This window comes from Eurypyga helias, unplaced genomic scaffold (genome assembly GCF_000690775.1).
Source record: "Eurypyga helias isolate BGI_N326 unplaced genomic scaffold, ASM69077v1 scaffold16531, whole genome shotgun sequence".
NCBI lineage: Eukaryota > Metazoa > Chordata > Aves > Eurypygiformes > Eurypygidae > Eurypyga > Eurypyga helias.
The window spans coordinates 18,433-43,005 of record NW_010231627.1 but is presented as its reverse complement, the minus strand read 5'-3'; the positions used below and the strand labels follow the sequence as shown (position 1 = coordinate 43,005).

The window sequence follows — 24,573 nt, the reverse complement described above, 5'->3', positions numbered from 1 at the left end:
AAATTATGGACAAAATGGTTGAAGACATTCTAAAACCGGTGGCAACCTGCTAAAATCCCAACTTTGGGTTCCTGGAATTGCTGATACCAGAGCTGGGGAGAGGTGTGCCAGACAGGCACACTGCAGGGTCTTCCCTAAAACGTCCTCTTTGCTTTCCTTTTGTTACAGTTAGGTGGGCACTTGGTTGTGTGAAGACTGAAAGAGGAGTCGGGCTTGTTGCCCCATCCTGGTTCTGGGCACCTGTTTGCATCGAGCAATGCTCCCCAGCGGAGATAACCCCTCAACAGGGCCGCTGACTGCTCTTTTCAGGGTAACAGAGAAATTCTGACCTAGTACATTTCAGAAAGCATCAAGTGCTTTGAAGGCAAACTGCCATACCTCTGTCTGTACCATGTTGATGCGACGGGACCGTAAGGCTTTGACACAGTTGTAGATATCCACCACACCTTCTCGTTCTGCCATGTCTAACATGATATCGATCACAATATAACAACCTGTCCGTCCAGCACCAGCACTAAAAAGAATCAGTGAATACTGTTAGGAACAGCCCCAGAAAAACATCTGCAAACTTTATAAATCCACTACTGAGAGCATTTTTATGAAGTCATTCATTTTGTTCATCTCAACCACTATTTTTTGATCTTCTCTCCTACTCTTCTTAATGTCCTTTAAATCTTTTGATGTGCCCAAAACAACCATTTTCCATCAGATCTTATCCGCTAAGTAACAGCAAAAAGAAAATTATTTGTTTTCCTCCTTTTATCACCCAGATCAATATTTAAAGTAAAAAAGAAAAGGTAGTTAAACTGAAATCTGGAGGATGATTAAGCTCATGCATTTCAAAAAATGACAGAACTATTTTTATTTAATAAGACTAAGGATGATTTTTAAGCGATACATTATAATAATAAACTCAAGTGTATGTTTTACCAACCAAGCTCTAAGCTGGTTCAGGCAGCACATTTAAGAGTATTCAGAATTATCTCTCTTTATTGCTTTTTTTTGTTTTATATAAAGCTACTGACAGTTTTTGCATGGTGAATTCTTGAAATCTGTAAAGGCTGAGTAACTATCTACAGAATGCAATTAAACATTTGATGGGGTTGAAAGACAATTCTATTTGTCAGAAGACTGTATCCTAACAACACAAACCTTGTAATACTTGCACGGGAAGAACAACATTCTGCATTTGTTGCCATTAACCTCATTCCATCTTCCTTCATCTACTTGCTTACTTTTATTTAAATTAATAATCTGTTTAGACATTATATGTAACACCAACCTATCAAAGCAGCTGTACGTACACTTGTTCTCGAATGCTGTCACAGAATTATTGTAAGCTACCTAAAATGATAGCCTGAAGTATCATATGATTTAGCTGGTGCTGCTCTTGCAGGAAAAAGAAAATCTCTGGATATTCTATTTAGGCAAAGTATACTAAAATCCAGTTATTTCCAAATGTTTCTGTAGACAGACAAATCCTACTGCAGTATGAATTAGGCAATTCAAAAAGGGAACAACAAAAACAAAGCCCTTCAAAATGATGGATGCTTCACAAGAGACCACTGCAAATGCTCACGTACACAGTTTTGGAAAAAATCAATCTACGTCTTCTGTACACACCTGCAATGGACAACAATAGGCCCTGCACTAGGGGGGTTAGATAATTTGACTCTCCGTATAAATGAAAGTAGTCCTGTGGCATTGTAAGGAACTCCATGATCTGGCCAGCCAGTGAAATGAAACTGTTTAACTTCACGGATTTCATTGTAGCCCCTCTGTAAAAGGCAAAAAAAAAGGTTATGAAATTCAAAGTGTGTCACAGACCAGATGTTCTCTGACTCAAATAATGATAACACACACTGATAGAATCTACATGCTGTTTTCACCATTTCACCACTTATTTAAAGCAAAGACCATACAGAGCTTGAAGATGTCATTGATTTGTTTTTCATTTTGAAGGTCGTAATTTTTACTTTTGCTATTAAGTATGCTAGTTTTGCCTCATTAGATTTTTTTTTAATAGACTTAGATGTAATTTGCATTGATTTTCAGAAGTTCAGCTAATTAAGACAACGGCCTGCTACATTTGCAGGCAAGTACGGTGATTTATCAGAAGACCACAGCTGTATTGCATACATGGCATTCACAGAGCTTGCTCTTTGATTAAGTGAGGCTGACTCGGTGGCATTCAGGGCAGGGTAAAAGGAGAAGAATCACAGGCGTGACTCATAACCGGGTACACGAGCTCAGTGTGGCTACAGAAAAGAGGTGACTGTCAAAGAGGGGAGGGTAGCAGTCAACATTCCTGGGGAAATTCAAAATCCCACAGCAAGATGCATGTTTGGATAGCCCGACGCAATGCATTACTCTCACGGTGAGGTACGGCGGCCTACACCGAGCACCTGCTAACCAGACAGAGGGATTTGGTATTTCACAGGAACACACACAAGCACAGCCTCCTTCATGCTCCTTGCTACCAGGGAACGGTATTTTGCTGAGGCCTTTCAAAACGTGCTCACCCTTCCCAGTGTGAAGGTCCTGACGACGTACTCTGCAAGCGGCTCCATCTCTACACAAGTCACTTTGAAGTCCCCATAAACTTCTGTGTCGTCAGGCCAGTACTTGTAACACTTGACCTAAATACAGAATGGGAATGAATTTTACACCAAAGGAAAATAAAAGCTCGAGGATATGTTACTGCATGTCGTGCATTACACCACATTTATTTCCAAAATGACCATGCACTCATGTGGCTTGTCATGGCTAATGGCTGTTCTATCAAGTTAAGCACTAGCTACAAGGAGTTTCCACTGCTTTCCACAGCTGTACTAGATGCCAAATTCATTTCTAAATGAGCGTTTATTTTTTTTTTAGTGCTGAGCTATGGAATACATTTCCACTTATGTTAAACTGGGATGCATTTCATATCAGTAATCAAACTGTTGCAAGTAATCCCAGATACTTTATATTACTCCCTGAGGGATGTGTTACTGCTAAACTGTAAACAATTTGCTGATTTCTAGCCACTGATGTAGAAGCACATTTACTCACTAGTCCACCTACTCTGCGCATCTGTGTGACAATATACCAATCTATTTTGCTGAAATATGAATTTTGGATTCAGACAATTTTTCACTACTCATGAAAGCAACACAGCATCAGTCTTCTTCAGAAGTTAGCTTTGGTTTTACACAATACCGTAACCGCAACAAGGTCTGGACTCTCCCCTTTCCCCTCCTCTCAGGATGCAGGGCTGTCCTTCACAAGACTCTTCTGCATCCATTCTGCTGATACTCTGTCTTGTCAGCAGGTTTTTCTTTAGGGTTGTAGCGTAAAAGAACAAGAAAACAAAAACTTACTCTCCCAACTTCCACTAAATTTGTGACCATCACAACGCAAGCTGACTGCTCCTGCCATATCATTCTCCAAAAGTCATACACAGTCTCATGAACTGGACCTGTAAGAAAAAATTCCAGGTAATGCTCTGCAAAACACTAAGTCAAAGCAAAGGCTAAAAATAAAATCTAGTGCTTTTCAGAGCCGATACACATGAACACACTTGCTCGAAGATGAAAGCTCTGTGAAACCACATCATCATACCATCACGCCAGTTTCCAGACTGTATTGTTATTTCTAACCAACGCTGAATCTTCTCAGTTTAACTGAATTACCACTTGAAAGAAATTAATAGCAGGTGTTTCACCCAGCCGAACGCCAGAAGTTGCTTGAAAACTACAAGGACACAGCAACACGTGACAGCACCTATGGTTACATTTCTAGGTTTGTTTAACGTTTGTTAAGCGTAATGCGTTGAGTGTACGTTTCTTCAGGTGTTCACCGAGGAGACGCCCACACCGAGTGAAGTATCAGCCGGGAGGGCCGGTGGTACAGACCCCGTACATTTACTATCTAGCACCCGGCAAAGTGCGCGAGCACAAGTGGGCGCTGAGGCATGAACTTCTCACTGAAGGTTATTTAAACTAACTTAACTACTTTTCTGTGAAGTAAACGAGGAGCACTTGTTTAAGCTTTGCCTCCTGCTCTGCTGCACAGACAAGACACGTTCAGTTGAGCGAGAGGCTTTTACCCTGTTAGAATCATCTCAGAAACAACTCCCTGACCACAATCCAGCAGCAGTATAAACATTACTGTATAGTAGTATAAATATTACTGCATATAACACACACCTGAAGACTCAACCACGTTCCTTCATATGCTAGATCGAAGGATGCATACTAAAGCAGCTATTTTTCTGTGTCCTTTACACACTATTATGTGCAATGACTTACACAGTAAAACAGAAATAAAATAATAACATAGACTTCCCTACCATAGAGAAACCTGTTTAGACAACACTTACACAAAAATGAAAAAGAAATGTGGACAGAAATTTAAGCATCCTACTTCAAAGCCAGCCTTTAGTTTGTCTTTCCTGCATGTGGCTACAGTCTACCAAGGGCACAAATAACAGGATATTTCCAGCCAGCTATCTGATTATACTCACAGATCAAATAATGACACATCTAAATCTAATTATTTTTACTTTAATTCATAGCCTCTGATATTTCAGTGCAATCTTAGACTAATCTATTTGTTTTTCCTTATTGTGAGGAGTTTTATCAGAAATACAAAATGAATAATTTCCATAGACACTCAATTTTTTCCTCTAACTCCCCTTTTTATTAGCAGGGTGTTATAGGATAAAGATTTCCCTCACTTCTTCCTACAAAGAGGCTTTGTCCTTCTGTGGCCTTACTTTACCTAGATTTTCTGAGCTAGCATTTAATTTATCATTAGTACCTTCACTGTCTGCATCCTGGACTAAATCCTACACAGTAAAACAATACATTGTAATATGGAAAGAAAAATGCCTTAAGGCAGGTTGAAACTGTTCTCTTCTCTGTCCACATGCCTCTTTTCTCCATTCATCTTCATAACTGGAAATCATGGTAGTAGCTTCTGACTTTATCAGCTGAATTTATCACTGAAAGAGTTGCTCAATAGCTAATTAACATGATAACTTGGTGCAACCTTTGCATTTATTCACATTCCACATGAACAAGCTATGTTAGTTTACCATAAGACGACACCTCACAATACTGGATATGCTTTGTTTTCATCTACTTCCATTTCACCAAAACACTGCTGGACACTACAGAGAACACTTGTTTGGTTTGATTAATGCTGGCGGATTCTTACCTTGGGTTGCAATGTAGTGACTTGGTCTCTGATATCCCTAAAACAGCAATATGTTTGTTTGAGTACCATATTACTAACAGAGAGGGGAAAATAAAAGCATAAGGGTACTACAGAATTCTTATCTCTAGACAATGTTTTCAGAACAGACCAATCATTAAAAGCAGCATGAAGCTCAAAACCTAAAAAAATCGTTAATACTTAAAAGGTCTGAATGACAACAGATAAATGGAAAATAACATCTGACTTGAACAGACATTGTAGTGTACTGGGAAGGAGTATTCTAGACTGGTTGCTTAGGCCTAAAAATTAGTCCTGTGCTGACATTATCTCCCCAGCAGAATACATTGGGGTGTTCATTTAAAATTTAGTAAAAATTGTCTTTGTCACCAGATTATCTCTAAGGTTGATCTGTGTTCCCAACTTATCCAATATGAAATACACACCTTCTGTCTTCTCTTAAATAGAGAATACTGTAAGGCACAAAGGGGCATGTACCCAAGCTATAACTAACAGGGACAGAGCTGGGCACTGGTGTGAGCATGGAATCAAGGTCCTACTGCAGTGGACCCCTCTGCAAGACATTCTGTGCTACTGCACAAAGTTTGCATCAATTATACTGGAAACGATACACACAAGTATATATGCATACATATATCGATAGGCAACCCTACACAACTAAGCCTTTGCAGTTGGGTGGGTCTGTGCCAATGCTAGTGGTACTGTACAGCATTCATTGTCTGCATACAAACTACACGACAAAGAGGTGCTGCACTTGAGGAAATAATTTGGAATATATTTTATCTGTGCCAGCAACATTAGCTATGAAGAAGAAGGAAACTTTAGTATTGCTGGTGAGAAGAGAACACAGAATTTCACAATGTGCAAATGTCAAAGAAATAACTCTGATTATTTTCTAGGTTACTGTTTTACTAGGCTGCCTTACAGGGGATTTGCCTTACAGGGGAACACGAGTCCTTAGATTCCTGGTATTCACAAGATGGTACTAAAGTGAAGGATTTCAGTGTACCCAAGGATCTTACATCCTTTTCCACAGACTGCTTCATTATCCTGTCTAGAGCGAGAGCACCTTCCTCTGGGGCTTATGAAAAAACTTCTGAGTATCTTACTCTTGGCTTTACAAGAGACCATGATTGCATTAAATGACTAAAAAATTTCTCCTGGAGTCCTTAATGTCAGGCCCCAGCTTCAAATTATGAAAGTGGAACCTGTGCTACACTGTTTTACACTGAGTAATGCTTTCCAGAGGAAGGTAAAAGTGTCACTTTAAAATTGCAAAGTGCCAGTTTTAACTTGTAGCTTTCCTGTCTGGTTATAATGAGATTCAATTTACTGCTAAATAAGAGAAACAACATTCTCAAGGAACTGGAATTATTACAAATCTGGGAGAGTTTTCTTGTTTGAGGCTCCAGGCAAAATATCACAGGCCTAACACTTCACAGGGACTGCCATGTTAAAATATCAAAATAAAAAGACAGCAATGCACCTGGAGTTAATTCTTTATATCCTGGAAAGTCAAGAGGGTCTTAAAAATTTATTAACTAACAGTGGACAGGAAAAATTAGTAAGGTCCAGTTATAAAGAAAAGTAATGAAAGTCATGTATTTTAAAATTACTTATACTAGTTATTCCAGTATCTTTCAAGTTACTTTTGACTTTAACAATAAAATGTTACTATTTTGAATATAAAAACTTGTTTATTCCTAAGGTGTTAATAATTAGACAGAAGTTATATATTGTTAATCAAAAGACATGGCAGAATTTGTTCAAATTTCCTATTTAGATCAGGGGTTTTTGTTTTAAATTAATAATTTAATTTTTATTTTAATCAAAGTATGAAATTTCAAACTTTAAAAATTTTCTGCAGAAGCAAGGAAATTTTTACTAGGTTAATATATTTCTATATGCATATATGTTTGTGTATATACTTTGAAATACCTAAATTAGCACCTTAAGAAAAACGTCAGCTAAATATTGCTAGTCTAAATTATTGGTAAAAGCACTGCCCTACTCCACCACTCACCCCCCCTGCCCCAAAAAAAGGCCATCATCCCTCCCTTTCTGCCAAACATATATTATGACTACTTCACAGGTACATTTTTGACAACCACAGTACAGCATACTATCCAGCATCTCACATATAAATGGGAAGGGGAAAATAAAAGCTAGTGGCCAAAATCATCGTAATTATATAAAAAAACACCAAATGTGAACAGCAAGTTCTCTTTAACAGACAGGTTCACCCAAGTTATCTATCAATAACAGTACTCAGAGCTATGTTAAAAGGCTAAATTATCTTTTCAAAACAGGTACAAAAAATATTCACACAAAAGGAAATTTATTAAAGGAACAGATGAGATATATTAGATGAGGCATGCATAGTTATTGAGTGATAAAATAGGAGAGGAAAGTAATTAATAACAATATCTATAATAAATATTTACAATAGGATGGCGTTATTCACATATAGTGGTACTTACATCCCTGTACAGCCAAATCTACAGCCCAAACCAAAGTCAGATGTGAAAGAAAGCACAACAATGTCAGTGAGTACTAGGACGTAGAGCAAGGAAAGTGTACATTTTGTTCTTAATAAAAGAAAGCTTTCAATAAATTTGTAGGCATAACATGCAATAGTTTCACACAGAGAAGCTGGCAAATTGAGAGGGAGAAAGCTGTGCAATCCACTCACATCTATGTAGTTGGCATTAATGTAATCTGAAGATGGATCATCTTCAACAGGTTGCAAAATCACCCTGGAGTGGTCATCTGTAAAAACCAAGTGGTTACAGTGCCTTTCTGAAGTGTGATTTTTAAGTAAGATACTATGGTAAGTCATCTAGAAAACCAAAATCACCTGGCATAAGCACCTCACAATTTACAACCCTTAAAGAGTAAGTGTTTACACAGAATTACAAAGAACCGCTTTGTCGAGGTCTCCAATTACTTCAAAAACATTCACTAAACCTCATTAAGTGCAGCTGAAACATATCACACTGTTACACGTGGCTAAAAAGACACAAAGAAACCAGGTTACTTGCTCAAAGTCCCTTGCAACATCAGCTCCACTGATGGTCACCTAGAAAACCAAAAATCCTGATCACTGCACCCTTACTTCTGACCCCAGTCTGCTTAAGTTCATACTGAGACATTAAAAAACCAAGGAAGTCACCACAGAGGAGTTAGCAATGCACTTGGGATTGGATGAAGAGGAAACTCTACCATTCAGGGACTTCTCTGGTAGCGTCATTCCTGCGTCTTCAATTGCATTTGTAAAACAGTAACAAACTGCAAAGTAATGGAATTAACATCCAAAGGAGTGCTAGCTTGTTGCTGTTATATGCTTACCGCAGCTTGCACAACAGAGATGCAAATGCGAAATTCAGCCTGAGTTATAAAAGAAAGAAAGTTGAACAGTGAAGAACAAAAAAAAAAAAAAAAAAAAAAGATGCTGGAAAAGGCACTGTCCTCCTTTCCCACTTGGAAGCAGCTATGCCACCGGAGACTTGTAAAGGAAGAGAGAACACGGCACGAGTAACACACGACTACGGCTATCGCTCAAACCAAGCACACTGATACTCACATGCTATAATGTTCCCATAGCGGTTCTTTGTTCTGTTTTGATCCTTCTTAGCGACATCCCAAGAAGCTGACTGCCCCTCAAAGAAACTCTATAAATAAAAATGTTCCGAAAGAAAACATTCTGACCATTAATTTATCTCCAAAAATAACAGTTTAAAAGAACTGCCCTACCACAAAGTAAGCTCAGTTTTGCTCGTCCGCTCTGGTCACCCAGACGGTACCATGGCACAGGAATATTTCTAGAGAAGAAGGGAGGCTCTCTCCCTCTGACTGCTACGGGTCAATGGGCAAGTCACTGATGGACACCAGAGGGATTTCAAATCCTGGAATCGCTGGAAGGCTAAACTTGCTCAGACATCCTTGCTATGGAGGAACAAGAGTAAGCTGAGAAAGCACAGGGAGACTGATGACCCTTCTTACAAGGCACCATAATATACAGGCTGTTTCTACAGCATTACACTGTTTTCCTCATATTGCTTAGTAAAATGATTTTTCCTCTTACAGAGCCATCAGGAAGCCTCCTATGCCATTGTTCCGTTCTGCTTTATATCCCTCCCTCTAGACACTAGCAAAATCATTCTACATTTCTGAACTCTTCTTAAGAGTTTGATCTCTCAGCAGCGATATAAGCAGCTTTTATTCCTCATTGGCTTTTTCTTCATTGCCCACAGATATTTTACAGCTGTTGCCGGTCTATGCTATTCTTTCCTTCCAGATGTTCTCTTATCCTGACCTGGGTAAGTTACCTCCAGAAAGTACACAGCAGCCACAGAAAAATCCCTTTAATGCACACTCAGAAGCCCAAGCCAGGGCAAAGATGTCATGTATGGCAATAGAAGTAGCAAGTAGGAAAACACATGATGTGGCATCAGGGACCACCCTCCCCCCAAGCAGTGGTTGACACTGGGGCTTAGTCCTGAAGTTAGGCAGAGCATAACGAAGCGTATTTAAGTAAAAGAGAGAAAAAGAGAATAATATTCTTTTAAAAACCACACATTTATTTATTCCAGTGCTTATGTTACAGTAGAGACAGCTGCAGAAAGGAGAGAAGGTTGAAAACTGAGTCAGAACAGATTACGTACTCAGAGAAAACTAATTTTTAATCCTAGCTGTATTGTGAGCAGCCTTGGCAGTACCATTCCCATCTTTACTGTGTGTTCTGCCTGATATTCTAATCCCAAAGATTCACAACAGATTCAGAGATCAGAAGCAAAGCAAATCTGTACTCATCTTTTACCTCCAGTGCTGGGAATTTTTTGCTTCCATTTTAACATTAAAGTTGTAAGTAGACATGCTCAGGCAGGTCTAATTAGAACTTCAAGACATTCTTACCCTTGGCACGCATTTACTACTTCTCAGCTGGAGTTTAGTCCCAGTATTGCCCTACTGAGGTGCTATAATAAATCCTGAGAGTGCTTCTAGTCAGTGCTTCTTGCAAAACCAGCCATGTTAAATCTTTACTTCAACCCAGTCCAGGAGATCTGCACTGAAGATGGCTTAGAAAGCTCACAAAACTAATTACAGCATTTCAACTAAAAAGCAGCAACAAAAGGGTGGCAGCTTCTTATAATATGTCAAAAAGATTCAGCCAGGCATTCTTCTTATACCCTGAGGAACACACACAGGTTTTTTTCCAGGTACCTGTAAAGGCTCAAACCACTGGACTCCATTCACTGCTTCTCTTCTGGGTTACATATTTAGGAATCCTATACCTGCTTATCTTCATCTGCTTTTCACTTGAACTTATGCTGTTCAGTTGCATCCTTGTGCAATGCAACACAAACAAAAGGCTGCCCCTTTCAAAGGGATTTGTCCTAGCAAAACCCAACCACTGAAGATCTCACCTCATACTCCTCTTTAAATCCATAGCTGTCAGAGGTCTTCATTAGGTTAATATGCTGCAGGAGATCAGCCACCCTGATGGCAGGGTGCAGCTGCCCAGTCTGGTACGGGGATTCTGTGCCTTCGCAGAGGTAACGAGGAACATCCAGGAGCCGGCTGGACTCTGCTGTCGCACTATGATTTTCATCTGTATTCATAAGAAATCAATGCATTAGGTACCCAGGGGGCAATAACACCTGGTGCTATACATATCAACATCTATTTTCAACCTCTTCCTTCAAAAACATGTCTAATTTCTGAGAATGAAAAGCACTTACTCTCCAGCACATAAATACTGTGAAGTACATAAAGGAATTTAACTGCAAAGACATACAGAAGTTTGCAGTCCTTCATCCCGCAATAAAGATGTCTGAAGGGCATTTTATTTGAAGCTACAAAACTTTATGACATGAATGTACTTGGGAACTCCAGCCTCTTATCAGCCAGAGTAACTTTTTTAATGGCTAATATGTACCAACAGCAATACTACACCTTAAACAATAAATTAGACTAACTCGGTTGTGGTATCGGCACATCATTTGTCTAAAGCCAACAAACAGTAAATTGAGATCCCAGTAAAAAAGAGAAGCAATTATGCTACCGCTTCAGAACACTACCTCCATTTGGGAAGATGAATCAACACTTCAGAGTGGTCATTTTAACTCAGGTCTTTTAGTAGAGAAAGGAAATTGTTGAGTGTGCTGATTTCAGCTGCAATTTTTGCTCTGTATAAACAAAGAAGTCTCCTCTAATGACCTATGTTACACCAATCCTCTTAAGAAAACCAAATGTCAAGGCTGTGTGAAGTGATCACATTTAGACAATCCTTTCTGTGAAACTTTTTTAATTAGCAACCAGCAGTTCAAATGAAATTAGAGAGGAAGAGGAATTCTACTTGACATCTTTTTTGGAAAGTAGCTACTGAAATGAGAAGTGGGTAGCCAACCTCTCCTACACTTCTTTGAAATCAGTTCACTATTTTCCTTGCAAAGGATTCAGATTAGGGAAGTAAAATACTCTAAAAAACTGAACACCCCAAGGTTTGGATTTTCTACAATCCCACCAAAATGCAAACTCCGTTAGTGCCTTCTGAAATGACATCTCCTAGTAAGAAACCCAGTTCTTGGAACCGTCACACAAGCTGCTAATTTCGGTACATTTATGCCTCACTAGGCTGCCTAATAATGTGAATGACTTGCTGCAGCCACTTTTTATTGTAGTGTTACCCATATTACATCACACACATTTCAAACCACCTCAGGATTTGCAGCTCTCCCCATCCCTCGCAGTATACTTACCCGTAATAGGCACTTTAACCCATTGAAGCAGCAAAAAACAATGAGTGAACAGAACATAAGAAATTTATTTCAGGACTATATTAGAAAATGACTAAAAGAAAATGACATTAAGAGTTGTTAAAGCTTCACAATAGGTAACAAAGAAAGCTGTTTTAAAAATGTAAGGGCCACATTATTATGCCATCATTGTAATGATAGGGACTTGAGGAAAACAAAACTGTCATACTAACTTACTGCTAATGTACACAGACTGGAAAGTAGCATTAATAACCCATACGTGAAGAAAAAAAGAAATCTAGCACAGCTATGAAGTAAAAAGAGCTTCGTACAAAATAACATGTTCTGTAATTCAGAGCCCATAAAATTTCACTCATGTCTAAATAAAACAGAGGAAAACTGTTTTGTGTTGCTGGGCCAAGCAAAGGCTATAGGAAGATGGGAATAGGCCAAATGATCTAGTTCCAAAGGAGCAAGCTTACGTGTACCCAACCCCTTCTACACAGTGTGCCCAAAAGCTTGTCTATTCTCTGCTATTCCAGTCTCGAAAAGTACCACCAGACAGTATCTATGTAGTTTGCATGTGCCTGAAAGAAAGCCAAAAGATACAAGAAGATCTTAGAAGAATATCAGGAAAAGACTAATTTTCTAGAAATCCACTCATCTAATTTCAGAAGGTGTTCAGAACTACCAAGCCTAACCCTTTGTTCTTTCAGGCAACAGTGCTATTTCACCACCCTTAATAAACTTCTTAAACAACCTGGTTAGGTTTCCTTGGGCCCAAAGTGGAAGGCTCCAGCCTCTAACTGCCCTGACAGATATCAAATTTGTAAGACACTACTGTCATCAAGAGAATGGCATTTGCCACATTCTAAAAAGGAAATGGGCTGAATATGACTTGTTAAATCTTCCACAGGTTGAGCATACCCAGCTTGACAAAGACCAAAGGCTACACACAAATAATGATCTGCTCTCAGTCTCAGAAGATGCTTTGCATGAAGATCTGCAAAGGCTCTCCTGGGTATACTTTCTATCAATGTTTTTACCCACAACTTGCATAGTGGGACAGAAAATACTCGGACTGAACAGTACGGGCAGAGGGCACTGGGCAGTAAGGCACAACAAGCACTTCACCAGTACAGCATCAGATTGCAAAGTTATCTTGATTATTTGAGACAATACAAAAATCAACAAGGTGAATTAAAGAGTGAATGCAACATACTGTGTGTGGGAACGGGAAGTCAAAAATATAACTACAAAATGGAGTAATGGACTGGGTAATGACAGCTGGGATTTTAGCAGGTAACTCAGTACAAGTCAGCAACACGAGTGCAACAGAAAGGACAAAATACAGTTCAGGTGGCAGGAACATTACAAGCAGGGCATGGGGGTACCTATTCCACTCAGCTCAGCATTAAGACTTCTACAAACTATACCTGATTTGGGGCACCACAATTAAAAAATTCGACCTATGAGTTGGAAAGTGTTCAGAGGAATAGAATGACACAAAGCTTAGAAAACATCACCTACAAGATGATGAGTAAAAGAATCGTGTTTAACTCAACTAGAAAGAGACGACTGCGGACACATGAACCTATCAGTGGGTAAAACTGTGTTGAAAGGACAGGAGTGTGTCAGTTCTCCATATTTTCTAATAGTCTCTCAAAAGGAAATGGTTCAATTTGCAACAATGAGGATGTAGTCTAGATTAGTCTAGTCTGGAAAACTAGGAGTGAGCAGTAGTAACACTCAGAGGTAACACTCTAGTTAGTAGTAACTAATACTCAGTTAAAAAAAAAAAAAAGAGAAAAGAGAGCTTTGGATCTCAAATAATACTAATACAGAACCGAATTTTATCTTTATTTAGGAGGAGTGAGGCACTGGAACATGCCACTGCAAGAGCAGAATTCTCTTCAATACAGTTTTGTAACCAACAACAGGGAATCAATCGCCAGAAAGAGTCTATATTATATACATAATGTCCCATCTCAAATCAGAGGAGGGATTATATCACCTCCAGGTCCCTTTAAGCTTTACTTCTATTAATCTAATTTTCAATCCCAGTTTATATTCATATCCACTTCCTGATATTCGTCTTTTATCCTAAAATAATCTCAGCAACTGACTGAAACTCAACACTGCACACCGTGTTGATCAAACCAAGAATTCAAGTACAAATTATATTTTTACTTTTGTATTTAAGAAAAAATACCCTCTCTAAAACATGTGTTAAGTGTTAGATGCAAAATAAAAGTAAGTAGCCTGGCCACTCCCAATATCTGTTCTTCTTTTTAAAGTAAGTACAAAGTTCAAAAGCTTACTAGTTCAGGTCAACTGAAATATTTAATTAATACAGCTATACAAGAGTATCCGTACAGAACCTACAAAGTTGTTTGTTCTTGGGTATTTCAGAAGTTTTTCTCTCATATTTTTCTTTTCATTCCTGTTATTTACTTAGAAAATCAAGCTTTGTGTGTCAAATAGCGCTAATATGGATCTGAAATTTTTTGTTTCATATGTAATTTCACTTCAACTCAGTTTAAATGCTCTGGGAAGAAAAATTTTAATATTTTCCATTTAACTATTTCCTCATTTACTCTTCAGTTAGCACTGACTAGGAATAACTTCTTAATGAGAACATAAAATAATTTCTATTTTTAAAGCAGCATCAGTTTACTTCTAAATTGATAAACTGAGTGTAGTTATTTTCTGACAACAGCATAGCTATCTTTTACATAAAACAAGCTGTTTCAATGTTCAACCATGCAAGGAGGTGAAACTCATGCAGGAATGGATAATGAAGGACTAGGGTCCTCACCTAACACAGCTGTCGGCACAAGTGGATCATTGGGCACTGTAGGAAAACAAAGCTCATGAAGAAATACATTACCCTCAATTTGTGTATTTTTAAGAATAAAAACAATATACTTCAGAGTATAACCAAGTGATAACTAAACCCCACTAATTTTGTTACAACAGAAAACAAAATGAATACACAGTTCCAGAAAGCATCCTGAATAAAAGAGGAATGAAAAGCAGTGATTTTGGACTTCAGAAACGTAATGAAAAAGGCAAAGAGATTCTTACTGGAATGAAATAAAGAAGACGTTACATGCAATTTATTTTTTGAAAAGGCTCCTCCTTCACTATTGTTCTTTTGCTCCACAATAAAGGTTCACTTTCATAGATTCAACTCCTTTCTTTTTAAACCCTTCTTCTCATGTAATACTTGAATAGCTCATCTCAAAATAAAATGGTATTTCTTTAAAGTCTTCCAAATAATTTAAAATAATATGCACATTTACAGTTAATAGCTTTTTTATGTGCAATGCCAAAGATATTGCTCTTAATGAATATAGGAAAATCACGCATACACAGACATAGTTGTTTGAATAGAATTCATAGAATTTTATCATTCGTTATCACAACTAGAACCATGCAGAGACAAATGTGCTGTTTTGGACAGAAATGGCAGAAATAGAATTTGGGTTTGTTCCAATCTGGAACAAAAAAATTAAAACGTCATTTGTCTGTGACAAAATTGAGCCCTACTCCTCAAGCAATCCGCCTAAAAGTTTATTGCCTAGCAGAAAACCCCAGAAGCTTGGAAGGTTCTTTGCCTCAGAACAGGTAATGGTCAGGAGAAGTGAATCCTCCAACACCCAAAAATTCATATACTTAGTATGCTGGAAAACTGACGGCAAACTTCTTTGCCAACCAACCAGGACAGTTGTGGTGGCTGGGGCTCAGGGGCTCTTGGCTTCCCATCTGGAAGGCTGTCCATGTGCCTGGCAGCCCTGGCTCACTAATAGCCATGTAGGCTCCTGGTGGATACTTTGCCTGGGATCCACCATAACTCAGTCCAAACGGAATGGTGCTTGCAAACCTGCCTCTGCAAATTTCAATGCCAGTAAGACATCAAGCTTTGGAGACTATTTAAACACTTCCAGGCAAAACAGTGCACAAAAATTCACAGACTGATACTAAACTCCTGTTTATAATTCATTATGAGACATTTAAGTTGGCACTCTGCAATTTTGCAAGCTTCAATAAACTGAGCCATAAACCCTCCTCCAAAATCCATTTCCCTTACGACAGCCAGGAAAGAACTAAACAGCCTCCAGGGATCTATTTGGTGAAGCATGGTAAGCACTATGGGATGCAGGAGAAGGGAGATGAAGTGCCGTTCCCAAAGGACGGCAATTCAGAAGCAGCTCACGCTGCTCAGATCTGTTTAAAAGCCAAGCCACAAGGACATGTGGCTGTGAGAAAGTCAGGTTCCCAACAGGTGTATGGCAGAATCGTCTCCTTTTGGTAACACTAGTTTTGAGATAATCAGAGCCTGCCAATGGAGTATCTTGCTTTTGTGCAAGGCATAGTGCAGATGCTGGGAGGCAAGCGTGCTGGACAGTGGTAGCTGTAACCCAGACACTTAACAGACAGTAACCCAAACTGCCAAACTTTGTCAAAATCAGTGGGCAGGTCTACAAAAAAAAAAAAAGAATACAAACATGGAGCAAACTTGCAGATATATTAACAAGCTTTTTCCCAAACTTCACAAACAGCAAGGAAAATTGTCAATGCTTCCTTCTGTTACAATATCCTTACTGCCAAAAGACAGAAATTAGTTTGGACCCAATATTGTTATTCGTTACAGACATGGTGTTACGCAGTAATATTTAACATGTTGGTATTAAATATCCTCATGAGGGAAAACCAAATTCCAGATTTGACTAGACCTATTCTAGAAGCGTAATATTTTCCCTAGAACAAGTATCAACGCATAGTCCAAGTACACATAGATATTTAAATAACTGTCCACATATCAACAAGGATACCATACAAACATCCCTATTTAACCTTTGGGTTTACCAGTGCTCCTAGAAAACCTGAAGCTTACAACAATTTTCCTTAAAAAGTAGAACTGTTTTCAATGTTTCTGTAATAATCTACACTCCAGAGTATCTATCACTGTTGTACTTACATCTGGGGCTGAAGTTATGAGAGTCCATAAACGTGATTGAAAGGGGATCCTCTGCATGCAGGGTGCTCTGGTCAGCGTAACTCCTGTCCATTGCATTCACCATGTGTGTCATCTCCTGGCGAGTGGTCCCCATGGCATCCTTGCGCTTCTTCGCAAGTTTGCTGCCCAGCCAAAAAAAACCAACCAAACCACCTTAATATTTGATGAACATTGATGTCTACAGTAATAATTATCTATAATGCTGAGTGACTGAAAACTTTGGCTGATTTTCCTGTGTGAAATTGATAAAACTATGCACCCCGCTATGAAAGAGTTGCAATCGTGTGTTTTCCGTACACACACAAATGCTGTAATGAAAGTGCTAACTTCTGTACCCTGGAAATATTTTTTTCCCCCTGCAGAGTAATTACACTAATATAAACAAATTAGAGAATATAATTACATTTTAACTGAAATGATAAATAAGAAGCATCTGTGCATGCAGTTCTATCAACCATCTCCATTTAAATCTGTGTTTCGATTTTATAACTGGGTAATTCATTCCCCTTGCTTGCCTTGTTAGGAAGAAATCATTTAACCTTCTAAATTACTTTGTTAGTCAAAAAAATTATGAAATAACAAAAGAAACAAAACTGTTCAATACACATTCAGATCACCTTTTATGTTAAAAGTTGTTCCTCCCATTCAGTACAAAAGATACAACGTGATACCACACTTTGTTCCTGACACTGAACTTTAGTTCTTCAAATATCAAACAATACCCCCCCCCCCCATCACTCCCATTCCTCATGGAATTTACGAAAATCTTAAATTTTGACATGAACAGTCACGCTCTAAATGTATCACAGTAAAACTGTTAGCAACCTAATCTGTACAACTAAACCCCCAAATTAGCAGCCAATGCCCTTAAAGTGCACACTTCAGAAATATCTCTTACTTCTTTCCTTTTGATGAAGAACTGGAAGTGATTTTCACTGTCTCCAGAAGTCAGATGGAAGCAGATAATATATTTCAATTATCACTTAAAGCTTACTGCTCTTAAAGCATATATCTCAAGTAATAGGAAGTATGCAGAGCAGCATGAAGTGCACCTTGAGTCTGCAGGAACCTGTGACAGACATTAGGCTATTCTGAAATCTCAAGTCTTTTCTCCCTGTTTTCATCTGAAGCTGCAACTGCAATGTAATAGATTGTCAACCTGTTTATTTGGATAAATCTGACACCATGTGGGAGAGACACGCTCATCACTGAAAATACTAGGCTCTTGAAAATGTATGTTTAAAATACAGCTTAGCTTCACAAGCTTTTTCTACATAAAATAACATCAAGTATATTAACTGTTTAGACAGTGTTTATCATACATTTCTCTAACTAAAAGGGCTGCTTGCTCTTCCTCTGTTCTCTGAGAACTTTTAATATTCTTTGCTGCACTCTAACAGTAGACAAAACAAATATTAGTGTAAATTATCCATCCATTTACTTGTTAAGTCCTGGGAACATCCACCAGAAAAGGACCTATACCACTCACTACAGGACGCACTTCATGATTTTGCATACTTAAGAAAATTTTAGAGGATTGTTTCTTAAATTAATAGTCTTGGTTCGCAATAAGCAGCCACAAAGTAGGATATAGACAGACAAAGCACTCCTGAGAATAACAAACATTCTTTCACCCATCAGGTTCATCTCTTTATTTTGGTGTGTCCCACCTCCCCATCCTTTTCTTTTCCCCATTTACAGGTAGATTAGAATTGCTGCTCAATAAACCCCTCGCTAAAAAAATGACAAAGGTGGTCTCTAAACTTATCATTTTTTCACCAAACCTTGTGGTGTACATGAGGGTTCTCTGTCTATGGGTGAAAACTAAAAAAAACCAACCAACCAAACAAGCCACCCCCAAAAAAAAACCCAACCCAGTGGCAGTTATATGTCTCCCCTAAAATGCTTTATTTCATACATTTACTACACACAATCCTATTTACTTAAGAAAAGCTGGTTTACATGATACTCTGGGCGAACAAATGAAGACCATCAGAACTTCCAGGATTAAACTGCTTGAGTTATAACTTGTTCCCAATACTATCAAAGCCTACACAAAACTACCATTTCTAGTTTGGACAGGTTTATTAAGTTTCAAAACCTTTCAGGTAGCTCCATGCCCTGAAGATCACCTTTTCCCAATGCCACCTCAGAAATGGAACACAAGGACCATTACAGCTCATCTCTCAGCTAATTAAGCCCTTCTTCGAAGCACCACTTCGTAACAAAACTAGCTAGCTACACCGAATAAATCAACACCTATTACGGCTTTCAAGTTATGGTTTATTACAGTAGGTACTTTTTAATTCTGATGCTCTGCTTCAAGTCGTAAAAAGGCCACTGTGTTGCCACACTGCAACCCAAAGCTGCTGGGAGAAGAAAAGACAGCTTTACTGTTCAACTGCTCCTGGCTCCCTTGGGGTCTGATGCCTTCTTTTTCCTCCCCTTTTTTTCCTTCCCCCACTCAGCCAAAGGCACCTGGCAATCTACGTTTCAGGAGAGTTAAGCAAATCATTAGGTTAAAGTACTTGAGGCTGACAGAAAGTGTAAATGATTCTCATTATCTGCTAAAGGATCCAGTTGGGTGAACCTGCACAGGTGGGTGTTTCAGTGGAAGCTGGAGGGGAAAGGCTCCATCATAGGCTGAAACGGGGCGGTTAATTATCTCGAGCTGAAGCAATTGTTATTTAACAAGGAAATTACAGTTTGTCACAATAAACCGGAGAATGGCAGTTAGCTAAGCCATTTTACATTTTTTTTTTTTTTAAAGTTTGCTTAAAGAAGTCAACTAATCTGCTTAAAAATGTGGAAGAGCATCATTATCAGACACCACAGGTTCATCAAAGCACTTGAGTGCATTCTTAGATCCCCTCTGAAGTCAAGGGCTTTATGTATTTTTTTAAAATTAAGAATGTCTGTAAATGCTTTGCTCCATCACTGCGAAAACGGCTGCTGCCCTCACAAAAACTCATCCGGTCAACACCTGTAAGAAAAGTCTGTATTGCTTCAGTGAAGCAAAACTTTATGCAAACCAATGTCATAAAGATGCACACTTTAAAGTTTGTAAGCAAAGCACCTTACAAGCAACAGATGCAGATCACCCCCCAAAAAAATATTTCTGTAATGTGTTTCAGACGTGTTGCTCTGCCCTTGGTAAGGCACAGACCTCTTTCGATGCGATCTGCCTAGGAAAAGTGGTGCACAGGATTGCTCCTGAACTGATATGCCAAGAAAGAACAACTTGTGATTTACACACACGGTTCTTTAGCTTTTGAGTTGGGCTTTTTCTTTATCTTAGTGTGATGTGTCACTGTGAATCATAATGCAAATTAAATTATGATTACAATAAACCAAAATGACAGTTATGGGAAAAACTGTAGCAAAAAGCAAAAGTTTCAATATACAGTTAGAAATACAATATCCCTTTAAAAAAAAAACAGGGTAAGAAAAACAGGTACAATGATGCAAGCAATTTTTCAAGCCTGAGAATAAAGAAAGGTAACTATCAATAAAACTTTAGGAAAATTATAGAGACTGTTTTTCTTTTTTAAAAAGGGATACTGCATCTTTAAAACATGTAATATAGTAAGTCACCCGTATTTTACTTACAGATAGTAGGAGTAAGAATAGTAGCTCCTCCTGGCAAGCAAATCACAGACAGTGGAAAAAGAGAAGCAATGGTGAATGAAAAGCGTGACTCTGTCACATTCAATAAAGCAGAGAAATGTGCGTTTAAAAAAAAATTGAAAAATTCATGTTTCTTTGGTTAGCATTTCAAGTCGCTCATGCACAAACTAGCCTTACTTTGCCATGCAATTAAAAAAAACCAAAAACCACTAACATATAAAAATGAGTTGGTTTTTAGAAAGATCACTTGAGCAAATTACATGCTGAGATTTCGTTTATTGCCAAAAAATTTGAAAATTAAATGGATTGTGTATTTTCAACATGCAGTTCAGCATAATATAATGATTACCACCTAGATGTCATGACAAATGAACAGCTGTGTACAAATCGTGTGCAGTAAATATGCTTTTTACTTTTCAGTTACAAAAACTAAAGGTTGCATTAATAAATACATTTAATCAGAAGACAGGTTTCATGTCAGTCGTTTTAACGTCTTTATCGGTACACAGGTGTACGCATATATGTTTGTATGCACACTGTATGTAGCTATATGAGCACACACGTTTACAACAGATATGTGTGTACTGACATATATCCCACACATTTCCTGAATGCAAACATGTTTTCTATTTTGAAGTCTTACAATTGCGATGTTGATGTAGTCATGCTAAGCATTAAAAATATGGAAGGTAAACAAATGGAAGGAAATGAAGGACATTTGGAAACAGTCCAACAATGACTTAGAAAATAAAAATGGCATTGCTTGTTAAAGATGCAGTATCCCTTTTCTTAGCTGGTTTGATTACTCCAGTAAAACTCTGTAAGAGCCGTTAAGAGCTTCATTCGAGAAAACTTCAAACCAATTTGTACAAAATGATCAGGCAAAGCCTAAAACACCTCAAGCTTGTGAACAAAACCGCTTATTTTCACTAAAATGTAATGCTGCATTTGATCAGATTGGGATAGCGACGGCTGTGCATATGACTTAATAAACCAATGAAAATGCAGAAACCATTTTTTATTGACTTTTCCATGTAATAAGCTGTGGTCAATTCAGGTACCAAAAGGGATACTACATAATGGAATATTCACTGAATATGTACACTAGAGAAGATGAATCAAACGGATCAGTTTTCAGCTCTGCCACAACTAAGTGAATTGTGTTTCGTAGGTGTGAATGTGTCGGGGTTTTTACAGCTGTTCCTGGCTTCACTGTATGACTTGCTCTGGTTCACTAGATGGACTGAATTAACTCAGGTATACAAGGTTTTCTCTGCTTTTTGTATGAGACCTTCACTAAAGCTACTATTATAAAAACCTGTCCGCTTTCCCTAAGGGGGGTGTGTGTGGGGGAATGGCACACCTATAGCGTACGCAATAGACAACCAATTAAACTACCAAGATGAAAAATTACCAAACATTAAAGATTCATTAAACAGGTTAATTTCTCACCTATTCTGAATACAAAATAGTACAGGAGTTTAGAAATGTTATGTGCTTTAGAATGATGATTAAGTATCATTCCTAAGAGGGTACTGCCTTTACGGGTTCACAGAAGGGAAGGAGGACAAAGGGGAAATCTTAAAATATCATTTCACGGACATAATTAACTTACTTTCATCAAACAATTCAACAGTAAAAGTAGAAATCTAAGGACTCTGAATGTAAGAGGTAAAAAGGATAGGAAAAATGAACACATTGAATTTCAAGCTTATTTTTTTTGTTACATGCAAAAGTAGTCAATCCCATCTGGAAGAGACTGACATTATATAGTGGTAGACAGGCACTCTCTCTCACAGACACACGTGCACACACACAGAGTTTTCTACTAAATAAAAGGGGACCACTGCAACACGCACTGAGAAGAGGATACTCTCCAGCATATACCTCTCAATAAAGCTGTAACGTAAGAGATTTCTTCCTGAAAGCCAACTTTTTTTTTTCCCCACAAGTTGTGTAACTAAAGAAAATTGCCTCACTGTATGACGTTTTTGCATGTGATGAGCTGGACCTTTTGCATATGTAACTCTCAACCACAGAGGTAAACAACAGAGAAAAGTAAAAGCACTTTTGGGAAAAATCACATATGTAGCTAACTAACACAGAACACTATAAGCATACCTAATGTTTCTAATGCAGACGTTTCTTCTCCAAGTTATATACCTCCAGGGATAATTGTAAAGAGGCAATAAATTAAAAAAATCTAATGCAAACCAGTAATTATAACATATAGAATGATCTTAGGTATAATTTAAATTTTTTTCTTAATCTTTAAAAATAATAGCAAGCTGTATTTCAGAGAAACATTCGCAACATTTACAAATACACTTTTTGTTAAGACTTCTGCAAAAGGCAAGGGAACACAATGCACATACCACGGGAAGACAAAGGTCATGTTCTACCCAAGAGAAATCAGCTTGTGCCCTGCTGAGGGGACCTGCCCGGGGGGGGGTACGCAGCAAGAGAGGAATTGTTTTCGATATGATAACTATGATTTTAGAGAGCCACATTATGAACTTTTTACACCAGGTTAAAAGAGTCGCAACCACCGGGAAGCCAAGAGTTTCAAAAAACTGACAGAGCAATAGGGTAGAACAATTTTCCATAGGTAGGAGGGTTTGGGTGCAGAGTTAGCATTGTACAATGCCAGAAGATGGCGATATTGCTTACTGTCTAAGAAAGCACTGACAAAATCAAAATTAATTCAAATTAATACACTTTTAAACAATTTCATGCACTAAGGACTCACTAGATAATTTTACAATGATGTGGTATGACTTTTAAGAAAAAACTCCAGGTTTACAAGAGCATAAATGGAAGTATAAAATTACATTATTTTGCAAGTTGGATAACATACAGATACAAATAACTCATTAGAGCTGCACAGAGAAAATCAAATTCATTAGGTGATTAGAACAAGAAAAGTGCAGTAAGTTATTCTATCTTTTGCTTTAAAAAAAGCCTCTATGAATTTCATTCCACCCATTTTGATATTCTATACATTACTCTCACTGTAAATTAAAACTACTTGGAAATAAGTATGAGAAAATCTCTTTAAATTGATCATAAGAATCACAGAAAAAACAACAGGAAACACAAAACTCATCCAAAAGCTGATGTTAACTACTCATCTTGATTTTTTTTTTTAATTACCTGTAAAAAATACCCAGTTATTATTGTTTGAACTGAAGGAAGGAGGAAAAAAGAAAAAGGCAGTATTAGCACAGATCATTTTTTTACCTTTTTTTGACGATCAGTATGACAACAAGGAGAAGCAGGATGAACACCAGAATTCCAGCACTTATTCCTGCTATTTTCACCACTCGATCTGTTTGTTTAGCCGGATCTGGAATCACCTCAGGTTCTTCTGTTGCTGCTGCTAAACAAATTAAAAAAGAAGCTGCTTAAATGTGTAAGCGCTTGAAACATGAAAATCATCACTGGTGATCATTTCCAAACATGTGTGAGTGTTAACACAGTAGCCAAAATATAGATACATCATGTGTTTACAGACATGTATACAGACACACACCTAGGTACAGTGTCTTGAAACTGTAAGTTTCAATCTATATGCCATACACATTTGCAACACCAAGCATATGACTATGTATGTGTGTATACAGGCACACACATACATGTAATTTAATGTGTACGGACGAAGTGAATAAATATCTGGATTTTCATACAAGTTACTGCATTAAAAAGCAGAAGTATGTTTTTAAAGAGACAATCTATCAAAGAAATCATCATTACTTCCTTTGCTGGTTTTTTTCCCCCAGATATTAAATATGTAATATTTAACATGGACTAGTGAGATTGCATAACTCACAAGCAGTAAATTAAACTCTCTTTTCCAAGTCGTAGCTGGCACTTTAAACCACAGTCCTTCTCTTTTTCCCCCAGTTTCAGTACAACTTTGTATATTAATTCACCTTCCAGCATCTG

The 24,573-nt window shown here is 37.9% G+C and overlaps 1 protein-coding gene across 1 annotated transcript in view; it reads right to left on the bottom strand.

The window, feature by feature from the left end:
* Window positions 1-24,007, bottom strand: part of PTPRK (protein tyrosine phosphatase, receptor type, K) — a gene marked incomplete at its 5' end in the record, with an annotated part of 36,346 nt that extends 12,339 nt beyond the window's left edge. The window contains 13 exons of the mRNA XM_010161152.1: window positions 379-514; window positions 1,624-1,778; window positions 2,523-2,639; window positions 3,363-3,460; window positions 5,203-5,239; window positions 7,701-7,718; window positions 7,913-7,989; window positions 8,804-8,891; window positions 10,647-10,831; window positions 11,982-11,993; window positions 14,797-14,832; window positions 16,963-17,123; window positions 23,869-24,007. Coding sequence (XP_010159454.1) covers window positions 379-514; window positions 1,624-1,778; window positions 2,523-2,639; window positions 3,363-3,460; window positions 5,203-5,239; window positions 7,701-7,718; window positions 7,913-7,989; window positions 8,804-8,891; window positions 10,647-10,831; window positions 11,982-11,993; window positions 14,797-14,832; window positions 16,963-17,123; window positions 23,869-24,007 — 1,259 coding nt within the window. The remainder of the gene's footprint in view (window positions 1-378; window positions 515-1,623; window positions 1,779-2,522; window positions 2,640-3,362; window positions 3,461-5,202; window positions 5,240-7,700; window positions 7,719-7,912; window positions 7,990-8,803; window positions 8,892-10,646; window positions 10,832-11,981; window positions 11,994-14,796; window positions 14,833-16,962; window positions 17,124-23,868) is intronic.
* Between the last annotated feature and the right edge of the window lie 566 nt (window positions 24,008-24,573).